Here is a 15,027-nt window from a genome sequence, read left to right on the forward strand (position 1 = left end):
CATTGTGTTACCAGCCCCGGCTGAATAAAACCACAAGCAAAAAAAACACCATATAAAGGAAACAATGTGAAATACACAACAGCAGTAATTTGTGGCGGATACTGTGCTGCAGCAACTTTGAGGAATTCATGCACTCTCGCGTGTAGGGGAAAGGTGCTCTTGAATAGGGATTCGACAAGATATCCCAGGAAATGCCCTTTCCTCCTACCAAACCCTGGAAGGGAATAGCTGCCATGCTTAAAATGCTGCCATCGATGCGTATGCACGACAGGGCGATTGTTGGGCATCGCCCTCCTGTTCCGCCTATGAACGTGACCACTCTTTATGGTGTCCACAAACTGAACAAAATGGTTGACGTGGAGAAGCACGAGTCCTTCGTGCTCCAAGTAATCGTATGGCTTCCAGCAATCGGATATTATAATACTTCCAGGCAGTATCTAGTCCTTTATGACTTCGAGCAAAGTCTGTTTGTCCCTTCTCTCCTCAGGTACAACAAAAAAGTTTTTATGATTCTCCCTCTCCACGCCTCCAAAACACCACTGTCCGTCTACATGTCTCCCCCTATTATACTTCTTTTTACTAAACTTACTCTCGTCAATTATGACAATAATACCAGGCCCACCTATTTTATTTTATTAGCCACCACCCATTCTACACACACCTCTCGACAGAAGCTGGACCAATCAACTGTTGTTTTGTTACAAAAACCCAACTCGAGCTTCACAATAGGACCCAGTGGTTCAGGTTGAATGCACCACAGGACGATGAAATATCCTATTTCAAAGAGCATCAAATTAGACCCTTCAAAGAAACTGTTTTCCTATGCACTCACAAACCATCCTACCGAGCTCGATAGCTGCGGTCGCTTAAGTGCGGCCAGTATTCAGGAGATAGTAGGTTCGAACCCCACTGTCAGCAGCCCTGAAAATGGTTTTCCGTGGTTTCCCATTTTCACACCAGGCAAATGCTGGGGCTGTACCTTAATTGAGGCCACGGCCGCTTCCTTTCCACTCCTAGCCCTTCCCTGTCCCATCGTCGCCATAAGACCTATCTGTGTCGGTGCGACGTAAAGCAACTAGCAAAAAAAAAAAAAACACCAAACCATCCGCACCTCACACCCCCTTCCAATCAATGACACGAAAAATTAATACGAGTGCCATTCACACTCAGAGTCAATTTAACTTCACGACCACACTTTTCACACACTCGGTAATTGGAAAGTAATCACAGGATATAAACTCATGGTTTTGATCCCTGTTGAATTGTGATATTATTGAATTACATATTGCATAATATAGTATTGAAAAAGGTGGACCACTGGGCGAGTTGGCCGTGCGCGTAGAGGCGCGCGGCTGTGAGCTTGCATCCGGGAGATCGTGGGTTCGAGCCCCACTGTCGGCAGCCCTGAAGATGGTTTTCCGTGGTTTCCCATTTTCACACCAGGCAAATGCTGGGGCTGTACCTTAATTAAGGCCACGGCCACTTCCTTCCAACTCCTAGGCCTTTCCTATCCCATCGTCGCCATAAGACCTATCTGTGTCGGTGCGACGTAAAGCAATTAGCAAAAAAAAAAAAGGTGGACCATATGATATTAATTTAATAATTATTATTGTGATTGGAAAGTAAGCCATGACTTTCATATAACTGCACTACAGCATTTTCGTTAATCAGCAATCAAGAACAATTGACTATGAAGTGATATTCATGGGGACGTGTCAAATTGAATTAAAATGTCATGAATAATCAGTCAATAACAATCGACAACAAAGTGATCAAATCAGATGCACTGCACTTGCTCACATTGAATGCTTTCGTATCGCCTCAGGCGAAATAGAGTAGGCTCTTATCGTCCTACAAAATGATCGAGACTTACAGTTTTGTCACTAACAGGATCTGACCAACCCAAACCAATGGTTTTGACACTTACTGGCCTGAAATATAAATTAATTCATCGTTTCCACACTGTCCAACATAGAATGCGCTGCTATCGTCCTACAGAATGCTATAGATCTAAAAGCCGCTTTGCAGCCCCAACCTGGGGGCTTATGCCCTGAGACCCCCTTCACTTGGTCACAGTCCAGTGGTTTTGTCACTAACCGGACCTAACCAATCCAGAACAGTCGCTTTGTCACTAGCTGGACCTAACCAATCCAGACCAATCGCCCCTCTACAGAATGCTAGAGACCTAAAAGCCGCTTTGCGGCCCTGACGTGGGGGCGTACACCCCCAGTCCTCTGCTTGGTCACAGTCCAATGGTTTTGTCACTAACCAGACCTAACCAATCCAGACCAATTGCTTTAAATTAATTCAGCTTTTCCACACTGTCCAGTATGGAATGTGTTGCTCTTGCTTTGCTTGGCACTAGTCTTAGTTCCAAAATAAAGTGGTTGGCAGCATTGTTTAGACCGCCGGAACTCTTACTCACGTCCTCGGCGAGAAGACCGTGAGAAATAAACAAACAACAGTCATTCTGCGTGCAGCTGAATGTAGTGAGTACTGGGCTGTGAGGAGTCAACTGTTGATAACTAAGGCCTACAATTGCAGTAGATAACTTATAGTAATCACCTTTATATGTGAAATGGTGTGAAACGAGTTTTGCAGAGGGTATCATTGCATGCAACACACACTACGTTCAGTCCTATGTCTTTTTCTTTGTATTTTTGCTGCAGTATGCACAACGTTCGTACTAGACAACCTGTTCACATAGGTGAGATCCAACATCAGCATGTCCGATTGCATTTTCCATGGTATTCTTTCCATGTGGTTGATTTCTACTGTACCAAATCCTTTTGTTGGTGCAATACCTGGTTGTTTTCTGTTTGAAAAGTTTCCATTTAATGAATTCACTAACAGTGATGAGTTTTAATGTGATGGGCCTTCAGTTTCTGTCTCTTCAATTCCTCCCTGTAAATTATGTAAGAGTTAACAATACAGCACTCCATCAGGTAATTAAATAACTTGACCCACCATCGCCTACATTTCTGAGAAATATTGTAGTTTTCCAAGAGCAGATCAAAAGTGTCGCTCAATGGCTTTAGCCCATTTAATTGAACCACCCTCAGCTTTTGGAGGCCTAGGAAAGTGCCTACCTGTTGTTGATTACTTGATGTATCCGGGAATGAAACAGCACAGTATATTCAGTTACTTACACTTACAATTTCATTTGATGAATCTTAATGTACGTGGTTAGAATTCAACACACCAGTGCCTCCAAGGATTATCATAACACATATGTACTACAGTATTTACTTGCGTAATTTTCCCCCCATTTCTTACTTTTTTGGACCTCAAAAACGGGGAGAGAAAATTATGCAAATCTAAATTAAAAATGGAAATGAAAAAAATCAAACATAATTACTTTATTTAATTCCGGAGGTAAACTAGTCCCCCATTTGGATCTCTAGGTGGGGACTACATGAGAGGGAGTGATCATCAGGAAGATTGATACTGACATTCTGCGAGTCGGAGCATGGAATGTTAGAAGTTTGAATCGTTGCGGTAGGTTAGAAAATCTGAAAAGGGAGATGGATAGACCAAAGGTAGATGTACTATAGTTGGTATATGTGAAGTACGTTGGCAGAAAGAACAAGATTTTTGGTCAGGCGACTACAGAATTATCAACACAAAATCAAATGGGGGGAAATGCAGGAGTTGGTTTAATAATGAATAAGAAAATAGGGCAGCAGGAAAGCTTCTACGACCAGCATAACGAAAGGATTATTGTTGTCAAGACAGACACCAAGCCAATGCCCACCACAGTAGTGCAGGTCTGCATGGCTACTGGTTCAGCTGATGATAAGGAAATCGAAAGAATATATGAAAAGATAGAAGATTTAATACAATATGTAAAAGGTGACAATCTAATTGTGATGGGAGACTGGAATGCAGTGGTAGGCCAAGGAGGAGAAGGTAATACAGTAAGAGAATTCGGTTTGGGACAAAGGAATGAAAGAGGAAGTCGGCTGGTTGAATTCTGCACTTATAATAATTCAGTCCTTGCTAATACTTTGTTCAAACACCACAAACGATGGCTGTTTACATGAACAAGACCTGGAGACACTGGAAGGTATCAAATAAACTTCGTTATGATTAGGCAGAGATACAGAAACCAGGTGTTGGATTGCAAAACTTTCCTAGTAGCAGACATGGATTCTGACCACAACTTGTTGGTCATGAAATGCCATCTGAAGTTGAAGAAATTGAAGAAAGAAAGGAAGGAATGCAAGGAGATAAGATCTAGACAAGTTGAATGAAAAGAGTGTGAGTGATTGTTTCAAGGAACATGTTGCACAAGGACCAAATGAAAAGGCTGAAGTAAACACGGTAGAGGAAGAGTAGGTAGTCATGAAAAATGAAGAAATATTAAGAAGGAAGAAAAGATCAACTAAGAATCAGTGGATAACTCAGGAGATACTAAACCTGATTGATAAATAACGAAAATACAAGAATGCTAGAAATTAAGATGGCAGAAAAGAATACAGGCAATTAAAGAATGATGTGGAAAGAAAGTGCAAGGTAGCTAAGGAAGAATGGCTGAAGGAGAAGTGCATATACATAAGAAAAATAATAGTGTCATTACATATGTCATAATTCAGTGCTGAATTAATTTCCTCCAATAAATGATTCATCTTGAGTAAAATGTATTACTATTGCAGAAACCGAAAAAAATGTTCAGTCATAGATGTTACAGAATTTGTGAACTCACATTACAGGCTGTGAATTAAAATTTAAAATTCCAGGTTACTGCCTTAGACAACATTCATTTTAGCCTATACTCATTGTGTTGATCTGTAAGCTTTATAGGTTCTAATTCTGATCTATTAACTCAAGAGAAAGAAAGGGGATTTATTTTATAATTGCTTTATTTATGTCACTGATGTTACATGGAATTTGTCCATTGTAGTGTAGCCAACCAGACAATATTCCATGGATTACCAGTAGCTCACAGTCGACAGTTCAGCAACCTCAAAATAAGAGGTGAACCAAATACAAACAAATTATTTTTTACAATTTTATTGAATCCACCAACAAATTCACAAGAAGCATCTCAGTTTTCTAGATAATCTCCCAAATTTGACACACATTTTTGCCACCGAATTGGTAACTTTCTGATGCTGTCCTTGAAAAAAAGAAGAAGAATGTGCATGCAGTTCGTTGCAACATTCTCCTCTACTGCTGCATCATCATGAAATCACTTACCTCTCAATTCTTCTTTCAGTGGTCCAGACAAGTGGTAGTCACAAGGTGACAAAGCAGGACTGTACGGAGGATGTTTCAGAGGTGTCCAATGCATTTCCTCCAGTTTTCCTCGTGTTACAACAGCAGTGTGTGGCCTTGCATTGTCATGCAGAAGAACCATATCTCGGATCGGTTGCTGGTGACATTTGTTGCAATATGCACCTTTTGTCTCGACCAAAAGATGGCAGTAATAGGCTGCATTCACTGTCCTTTGTTCATGCAAGAAATCCACAAGCACAATGCCTGTATAGTCCCAAAAAATAGTTGCAAGTACCTTTCCAGCAGAAAGGCATGTTTTGGCCAGCTGCATCTCGTTTCCGCCACTCCATGCTTGCTAGTTTTGACTCTGGGGTGTAATGATGAACCCGAGTTTCGTCAGGAGTTCCAGTGCGATGCAAAAAATCATATCCTTCCTCCTCGAAGAGATTCACGTGCCTCCAACAAACATCCTGGCAGATTTTTTTTTTTTTTTGTTCCTGGGTGAGGAGGCGTGGAACCTACAAGGTAGACAATTTCCAAAGGCCGAGTTCATCGTTGATGATGGCTTGAGCACTTCCAAAGCTTATTCGTACGAGTGAAGCAATTTCACACATTTTTATGCCCTGATCTTCTTTAGTAAGGTCACGTTGGCTACAAAACAAATGTTGTCTGCAGTGATGCATGTCTCCGGTTGTCTTTGGTGGGGCTTTCTCCTTTTTCCCATACTGCCAAAAATTGTTTGCGCCATTTATACACTTGATCTTTGAAAGGGTTGCTTCCCCAAACTGTACACAGAGCCTTCTCAAAATTTCTGAAGCTTTAGTGCGTTCGTTTGCCAGAAACTTGATGATGATGATGATGATGATGATGATGAGCAGCGGACATGCTGTCGCTCTTGCTCGCTCATGGCGTACTGAAGCAAGCGATCGCTCTGTTCTATATGATGCATAAAAACCCCTACTCCGGTCATCCTTACCAACATCCTCTCAAAGTCTCACCCATTTCCATTTGCTACCAGAGCTGCTAATTTTAAATTCAGGTTTATATTTGATGCACCTAGTATACGTTTCAGGATATTAACAAGATATTTATTAAAACTTTAATGGGGATAATATATGTTGAGTTGTGTGGTTATTTCAAGTGCCCTTGTATATCTTTTTTAAATTTTTTTTATTAGGAATATGTTGGTTTTCTTCTGGCTCTGAATGAAGCTGTTCAAGGCAAACCCCTTTCTGGTATATGCCCGGTGACTGACATTACAACTGGGATGCTGTCACTCTTGGATAAATTAGATCAGTGGATTGATGAAACTCCACCGATGGAACAACCACAGAGGTTTGGTAACCAAGCGTTCAGAAAATGGTATGCAAAATTAAAAGAGGTAAGTGAAGATCACTAGTTTTTTTTGGTAAAGTTTGTTTATAAAATTAAGTTTGGATGTAGGTATATTTACATCTTTAGGCCAGCTATATATCACTACAACATAATTTGCATTAAAACTGTGGCTCACTAGACTTAAGAACTTCATAGCAAACAACGTATTGTTTATTGTTTATTTTCTGTAATTAGTTGGTTATAGTAGTGAACAAAACTAAATGTTAATTTTAAGATTATAAATTGGTAGCTAGATATACAAATTCATTAACCACTTTAAATAGTATGTAGGTACTTAAAATCTTACTTTATAACTTATCATTATCAGTTCCTTTTTTCCAGCTGACACCAAGTGGAAGCAAATATGGTTCCTCTCCACTTAATCCTGTTTTTCCACCATTCCTCATACAACACTGTGTTCCAGTCCAGGTTCCGTTGCCCTATGCTGTTCTTCACAGCGTCCATCCATCGTAATCTTGGTCTCCCTTGTCCTTTCTTATCTGTCTTCCCAGCGCTTGTCTTGGCAGTCGTTCTTCTTTCATCTGTTTGTCATGTCCAAACCACCTCAGTCTGTTCTTTTCCAGTGTGTCGTTTAGTTTTTGCAAATGTAGTTCTTTTCATATGTCTTAATTTCTCACTCTATCTCCCCTTGTCTTCTGAGCCATACTCCTCAGGAATTATATTTCAGCTGCCTCTGTATACTCTCTTTTCTCTGAATCATTGTCCAGTAGGTACATTGTACATTACTGTACTTCTTTAGCCTTCATTGGTACATCTTTATTCCGTATTAATCTCAGTATCTGATGGTAAAAACCACTTCCCAGTTGTATCCTTCTGCTAATTTCCATATCCAGTCTTCCATTTTCTGTCAGTTCACTTCCCAAGTATTTGAAGTGTTCTACTATTTCCAGTTTGCTTGTCTCCAATTTTGCTAGCTCCTCTTCCATCTTTATTTCCTCTACTCATCACTATTGTCTTGCTCTTATCCACGTTGATCCTCGATCCCCATTGTTCAATCCTTCTATTCGGTATACATTCTCTTGTTGTTGTTGTACCTCCTCCTCATCTTCTCCCCAGATCACATCACCATCTGCAAACATCATTACATTCATTCTTTCATTCATCACCATCAGTTAACTGTCTCCAGTTTCCCAGGTGTGGTGTATGAGCGCTCGCCACTTCAGTCGAATCAGGTACCATTCTTCTTCCTGTACTTGGTTCCAATCCACTCCTCTATGTTCTAGATCTTGTTTTACTTGTTCAATCCATCTCCTTCGAGGTCTTTAGCCATGTAAGGTTTTCTCCAACCATTCCTTAGCTACTGAGCAAGAATCCATTCTCATTGCAAGGCCATACCATTTCAATCTTGATGTGTCAGGTCAGAAGCAATCCTGCTGCCATATGTGACTAGACGGTACAACCTGCGACTGTCTGGCCAAGGTTCAGGCAGCTAATACAAAACCTGGTAAACTAAGGATGAACCAATGACTACGGACAAAGGAGTGTTCTCCTTAGGAGGTTGAGTGAAACATAAATTCACTAAAAAGCAGCTGCCTTGTAGATGTGGCAGGGGACTGCTAAAGGCTAAGGGAGATTGCCCTGACAGAAATAATCCTCTTTTGTGTTAGACCCAGCAAGCCAACAGGAGAGTAATTGATGTCCGCTTTCAAAACTAAAAAGCTTTTATGATGTATGAAATGAATATCGTTGATATATTTTGACTGAATACCAAGAAAGCTGAATAAGTTACATGGAGTTCAGCCCACAGACGAATGGAACCATTTAGATAGATGGCCAAGATCTCAGTAAAGTAGAACAGTTTAAGTATCTTGGTTCTTTGATCAACGCTGAGTGTGGCACAATTCCAGACGCCCCCGCATGAGTAAATGTGGCCTGGATGAAGTGTCGGCAAACTTCTAGTGTTCTCTGTGATCATCAGATACCAGTCCACCTGAAGGTTTACACAAATGTTGTTCTCCCAGTTGCACTGTATGGCTCTGAATGCTGGCCAGCAACAGTCAAGCACAAACAAGCATTTCATGTCGTGGAGATACGCATACTTCGCTGGTCACTTGACCTTACCCAGCTAGATCATGTCACCAACATAAAATCTGGAAAATCATGGGAGTTGCCCCAATTGTAGACAAGATGTGCGAGACCTGACTTCGGTGCTATGGCCACGTAATGCATAGAGAAGGTACATCTATTGTACAGACGGCACGGCCGGGCTGAGTGGCTCAGACGGTTAAGGTGCTGGCCTTCTGGCCCCAACTTGGCAGGTTCAATCCTGGCTCAGTCCGGTGGTATTTGAAGGTGTTCAAATACGTCAACCTCGTGTCGGTAGATTGACTGGCACGTAATAGAACTCCTGCGGGACTAAATTCCGGCACTTCGGTGTCTCCGAAAACTGTAAAAGAGTAGTTAGTGGGACATAAAGCAAAATAACATTATTACAGACAGCATGTTGCATCACACCGTCTGGAAATAAACCACGTGGTCTGCCTGAGAAATGCTGTCTTGACTGCCTTCAAGAAGACGTCTATTGATGAAACTATTTAAAATAGTTTATGTTGGGTTCCAGTGTTCTCCCCAGAAAATTTTGTCAGCTGGGTGGCAGGAATGAGTAGCCGGGCAAGGAATACTACGTATAAAAGGTGAATATGATAAGATTTCAATTTAGGCATAACATCAATGCCAAAATTGAACTATTTTAGTGTTTTCACAAACTAGACATAACGGAGTATTTTGAATGAGTAGTGTTCTGCTGCTTGTTCACAATCGTATAACACCGGTGCTTACTACTCGGTTTGTGACCTCGGGCAGAATCTAGTGCCCGCGTGCGATTCCACGCTAATACAGACACCGCTCGCACACAACACTCCGTGATAATTCTGATGTAATTGAAGCAATTATGCTGACAATAATGTAAATTTATAATTTAAATAAATAGTTTTACAGTATTGACATTTTAATTTGGGACACCTAATGACTCAAATATGTATCAATATTCTGTAACTAGCACATATCTAGGTTATGTTAGCTGGGCGGTCTGTTAAAAACAACAGGGTGGTGCGCCCATTACAAAGGTCCCAGGAGGAACACTGGGTCCACCTTGTCAATACACTTTTAATGATTGAAAATGATTTATATGTTACCATTGATGCTTTCACGGCCCGTACTTATAGACATGATACTGTATAGGCTTTTGGGCTTATGCCGTGTCAAGAAAATAAGGTGAAATTCTTTACGTTTTGCAGAGAACTGTGTTCTGAGTCATCAGAAGAAAATCTTGACTGTCCACGAGAAAGGCTTCTTAAACAATGACTTTTTGAAATTGGATGTTATAATAGAAGTGGAATTGGTACATTCATTCATCACCAGATGGCTCCCCAGACGTGGCACAGCACTAGCGTTCGAAGCAGAATCTGACCGAACCATCAGAATCAGACAAGACTTAGATTGATTCTGATGGTTCGGTCAGCTTCTGCTTTGAACGCTAGTGCTTTGCCATGTCTGGGGAGCCATCTGGTGACGAATGAACGTACCAATTCCACTTCTATTGTAACGTCTAATTCCAAAAAGTAATTGTTTAAGAAGCCTTTCTCGTGGACAGTCAAGATTTTCTTCTGATGACGCAGAGCACAGTTCTCTGCAAAACATAAAGAATTTCACCTTATTTTCTTGATACGCCATAAGCCCAAAAGCCTATACAGTATTTATTCTTTCATACATGTTTCAGGAACAATATGCATTCCCTTCATCAATCAGTCATTAAAAGTGTATTGATAAGGTGGACCCAACATAAACTATTTTAAATAGTTTCTTTAATAGATTTAGACAAGTCAATACAGGATCAGATAGAATATCTTTTATGGTTAAGTTTATCAAGAAGACATACAATATGTTCATCTTGTTCCAAACGATGTGCTTAATAGAACCAAGTGAAGATTGGCTTGCAAAACAATGGACCCTGTTCCATTGTGGGACAAACGCTAAGAAGATAATGATTTCTGTAATATCAAACACCAAATTAAAACCTTTTATTTTTACACTTTTACATACATGTATAAAGAAAACTACAGTAAATCAAGTCGTACATGCTGCTGTAAGATTATTTTTTTCCCTAAGTGTACTCAAAATCTGTCCATTAAAGGTAAAGCTGGGTTTTGAAGCAGTGACTTAAGCTGATTTCCCCAAACTTGATGGATCCATTTGTTTACCAGTGATGGATCCATCCAGCCTTTTTCCTGAACTGAATGTGAATCCTACCTGAGAATTTATGTGCGATCTTTGGCATTGTTTTCATTTGATAACAACATGCAGATGTAATTTCTTCCTATCTGCTGTTACCACAAGCATGATCGTATGTCTTTGTTTCTCACTACCTGTGGTGAACACGGTAACACTTGATTTTCCTTTCTCTTCTGTGATCAGTTTTTAACATATCAAAGTTCTTTGGTGTCTGACCGGCATTTTCTGTTTATGAAAGCAAGTAACCCTTCTGTTTTAAACCTCTAATAATGTACTGAGTGTGTGTTATGTCATCAGCCCAGAGGCTGGTTGGATTCTCAAATAGTACCAACAAAGGTTATGCGGTTACGGGGAAAGCAGCAACAACCAAATGAATTTAATAATTTTCATGTTGTAATCTGCTGTCAACTATGACACAATGTCGTTCATCTCCTCACAAGGAAACCCTTCCAACTCTAAGTCTCCTATCTGATTGAGATTTGGTACAATGACTTCAGTAGGAATATTTTATTCTACCATATCAAAATTAGATACCCAGTCATATATTTTATTTAGCGCCTGTTTTGGGATGTCAAAGTTTGCTCGTTTAAGCTCCACATAGACAGGAGTAGCTGCAGGGCAGCCGGCCGGCCGGTTCGTGTATCATGCTCTCACTCCTCTCTCATGCACACATACATTACTTCCCCAGCCTCGGCAGTCACTGGCACTATGCTGTGAATGGGACCACGCATGGTCCTGCATACATATAAGCATACTATGTAAACACCGACACACTACCGTGTAAGGAAAACAACAATTATTGCCATAGAAATTTTTTTTTATTGGTGGATTTTTTTTTGCTTTACATCGCACCGACACAGATATGTCGTATGGCGACGATGGGATAGGAAAGGCCTAGGAAGGGGAAGGAAGCGGCCGTGGCCTTAATTAAGGTACAGCCCCAGCATTTGCCTGGTATGAAAATGGGAAACCATGGAAAACCATCTTCAGGGCTGCCGACAGTGGGGTTCGAACCCACTATCTCCCGATTACTGGATACTGTATTGGTGGATTAATGTCGAATTAATACATCAAAGGTTTTCTGCGATGCAAGCATTGGAAAGTGTTAGGATTGGGAAGGAAGCGGCCGTACCCTTAATTAAGATACAGCCCCAGCATTTGCCTGGCTTCCCATTCACCTCATGAAGTGGCAGGGGTTGCCGAGGTTAGGGAAGTAATGTGTTTGTGTGTGCATGCTGTACCTGCTTCCCGTCGCTACTCCTGTCTGTGCGGTGCTTAAATGAGCAAACTATGGCACCCCAAAACAGGTAATAAATATAGGACTAGGCATCTAATTTTGATATGGCTGAATAAAACTTTCCTACTGAAGTTGTCGTACCAAATCTCAATCAGATCGGAGATTAGCACATAGAAGGGTTTCCTTGTCAGTGAAAGATTGTGTTTCATAAATCTGTTCCTCTAGCCATCCCTGCTCCGTTCAAAATCTGAGAAACTGATCCCATGTTTTGTGGCGATCGTACTTGCTTTGAATTGAATAATTTCTTGCAAAACTATGAATCCATTACTGCAGAGATCCTGAAAATGCTTCCTCTTAAACTTTCATACACTTACCACGTTTTGGCCCATGGGAAGATTTTTAATGATGTATTTGTTTCTTGAAGTAATGAGTGGAATACCTATAGCTTATAAGCTTGCATTTGGAAGATGGTGAATTTGAACCCTATCATTGACCGCTCTCAAATTCATTTTCCATTTTCACCAGGCTGTTCCTTAATTAAGGCCTTGGGGACTTTTCCGGTCGTAGTCCATTCCTTCCCGAAGATAGGAACATAAACAGTGGAAGGTGGGAGCAACAGAAAGAGGAGACAAGGGCAGATAGGAAAACATATTTTTAAAACATAGAAGAGTTGATGTGGAGTTAAATATTACTAGCCAAAAAGAAAAAAAATGTCCAGAAGTGCAAAAAAACTGATGCACTGAAAATGAGTAGAAAAGATACTGGCTGCCACATAAAGCATGAAGGTGGAAACATGCTATACATACAGGAATTCAAATACCTCAGGAGTATGGTTTCTAGCAGGGGTTCTGTAGATAAAGAAATAGTAAAGAGAGTGTCTAGCAGTTCCAACTTCTACAAACTCGTAAGACATCTACTTTGGGATAACAAAGTTCCCATGATTACCAAGATGACTCTGTATAAGTCATACTTTGTGCCTATTCTCACATGCAATCTACAAACATGTACACTGAAAGAGAGAGAAGGTAATAATTTGCAAGCATGTGAAATGAAGTTCCTACGAACTACCCTCCAAAAAACACGCAAGGACCATGAAAGGAACAGTGACATCAGAATGGAACTGGAAGTGGACTGGATAGAAGAGAAGCTAAGGACTTGAAGACTAACATGGATATGTAAAGCCGAATGCCTGGCACAAGAATGCCACATGCATGCCTAGAAAGAATGGTTGAAGGAAGAAGGCCAGTGGGAAGAACGAGGAAGGGATGGCTTCACCAACTGAGAGAAGATGTGGAGACAAGAGAAGGGAACTGGAAATCAGTGGTGAGAGAGAAGGCATTTCTGGACAGACAACGATGGCAAAGGCTCGTTCAATACCACCCTACCCGGCATGCTGGAGAGGATCTATGATGATGATGATGATGACATTAATTTGCTTACAACTGAAATTAAATTCATACATTGTAAATTTATGACATGCTGCTGTATTTCTGTGTTCCTCAGCTTATTTCATATTGGCGAGTTTAAATCCTACTGTTTTGCTTGAATATTTGCCCATTTGCACACTCAGCAGATTAACACACCAGTTCATCACTCACTAGTCATAGAGAACTTGGTGAAGTACACAAAGTTACTGCAGTATCTAAAACTAGGTAAACATTGCTAATATTATACTGGTCAGCATACTTCTCAGTGCCATCCTGACCATCATTGTTCTAGATATTCAATCTCCTAAGGTAATAGCTGGCTGGTCATTTTGTATGACCCACTCATCATTGCTTTTATGTTGCACCATCCTATCTTATCACTCAAGCCAAGCTCTAATATGTGTTTACCATGAGAAATTGTGTGTGGTTATACTTTTTAAACTTTTGTTTGAGTATTAGATAAGTGCTGTGCTGATCAACCAATATAGCATAAGTTATTTCTCATTTAGATGTCATATTTTTATATTATTTACTTTTTCTTAATAGGGTGCATTGGATCTTCTTCAAAGTGCATTACCAGAGAAGTTTTACCCGGCCATTCCAGAAATTATGGTGTACTTAGTTGAAGGATTTGGCAATGCAACTCGTATCGATTATGGAACTGGTCATGAAATGTCATTCCTTATGCTTCTGTGCTGTCTATTCAAGATTGGTGCATTTGTGGAATCTGACAAAGTGGCAGTTGTGTGCCAGGTTTTTAACAGGTTTGTTTTTTATCTTTGAATTATCTAATTCCTAACCTTATCATGTTAAGTATGAAGAATGAATTGTGACATCAGTGTTATTTACCTTGTTTTGGTCTTTATGCAGATATTTGAACTTGGTTCGTAAGTTGCAGTTGACATATCGAATGGAACCAGCTGGGAGTCATGGGGTCTGGAGTTTGGATGATTACCAGTTTGTACCATTCATATGGGGCAGCTCGCAGCTGATAGGTACGTGAGTATTTTATCTTTGAATCAAGAATAGAAGTAATTTTAGTCACCATTATTACCTTCAGTATAATCGTACAGTAGCATATTTCAATAATTTAGCACTATTGTACCAATACTGCTTCTAGTAAAGTAGTCCAGAGAGTGAAAGTCATAGAAAGACAAACAATAAGGTCAGAATATAATAGCGCGAGGCTGAGTGGCTCAGACGGTTAAGGCGCAGGCTTTCTGAGCCCAACCTGACAGGTTGAATCCTGGTTCATTCTGGTGCTATTTGGAGATTCTCAGATATGTCAGCCTTGTGTCAGTAGATTTGCGGCTTTTTAAAATAACTCCTGCTGGACAAAATTCTGACATCTGGGTGTCTCAAAAACAAAAATGTAAAAGTAGTTCATGGGATGTAAAACCAGTAACATTATTAGGAAGTAATAAACGAGAGAGCAGTTGTAGAATTTTGTAAAATATGTAAAAATATGGCAATAAGGACTGAAATGTTAACAAAAAGGGAAATTTGGTGGCTGACAGGAGT

At 40.3% G+C, this 15,027-nt stretch overlaps 1 protein-coding gene across 1 annotated transcript in view; it reads left to right on the plus strand.

The window, feature by feature from the left end:
* The window catches only part of Ptpa (Phosphotyrosyl phosphatase activator), a 44,412-nt gene that overhangs the window by 1,083 nt on the left and 28,302 nt on the right, over window positions 1–15,027 (plus strand). Inside the window, exons 3-5 of the mRNA XM_067145053.2 lie at window positions 6,395–6,598; window positions 14,053–14,270; window positions 14,377–14,501. Coding sequence (XP_067001154.2) covers window positions 6,395–6,598; window positions 14,053–14,270; window positions 14,377–14,501 — 547 coding nt within the window. The remainder of the gene's footprint in view (window positions 1–6,394; window positions 6,599–14,052; window positions 14,271–14,376; window positions 14,502–15,027) is intronic.

This window comes from Anabrus simplex, chromosome 4 (assembly GCF_040414725.1).
Source record: "Anabrus simplex isolate iqAnaSimp1 chromosome 4, ASM4041472v1, whole genome shotgun sequence".
NCBI classification, from domain to species: domain Eukaryota; kingdom Metazoa; phylum Arthropoda; class Insecta; order Orthoptera; family Tettigoniidae; genus Anabrus; species Anabrus simplex.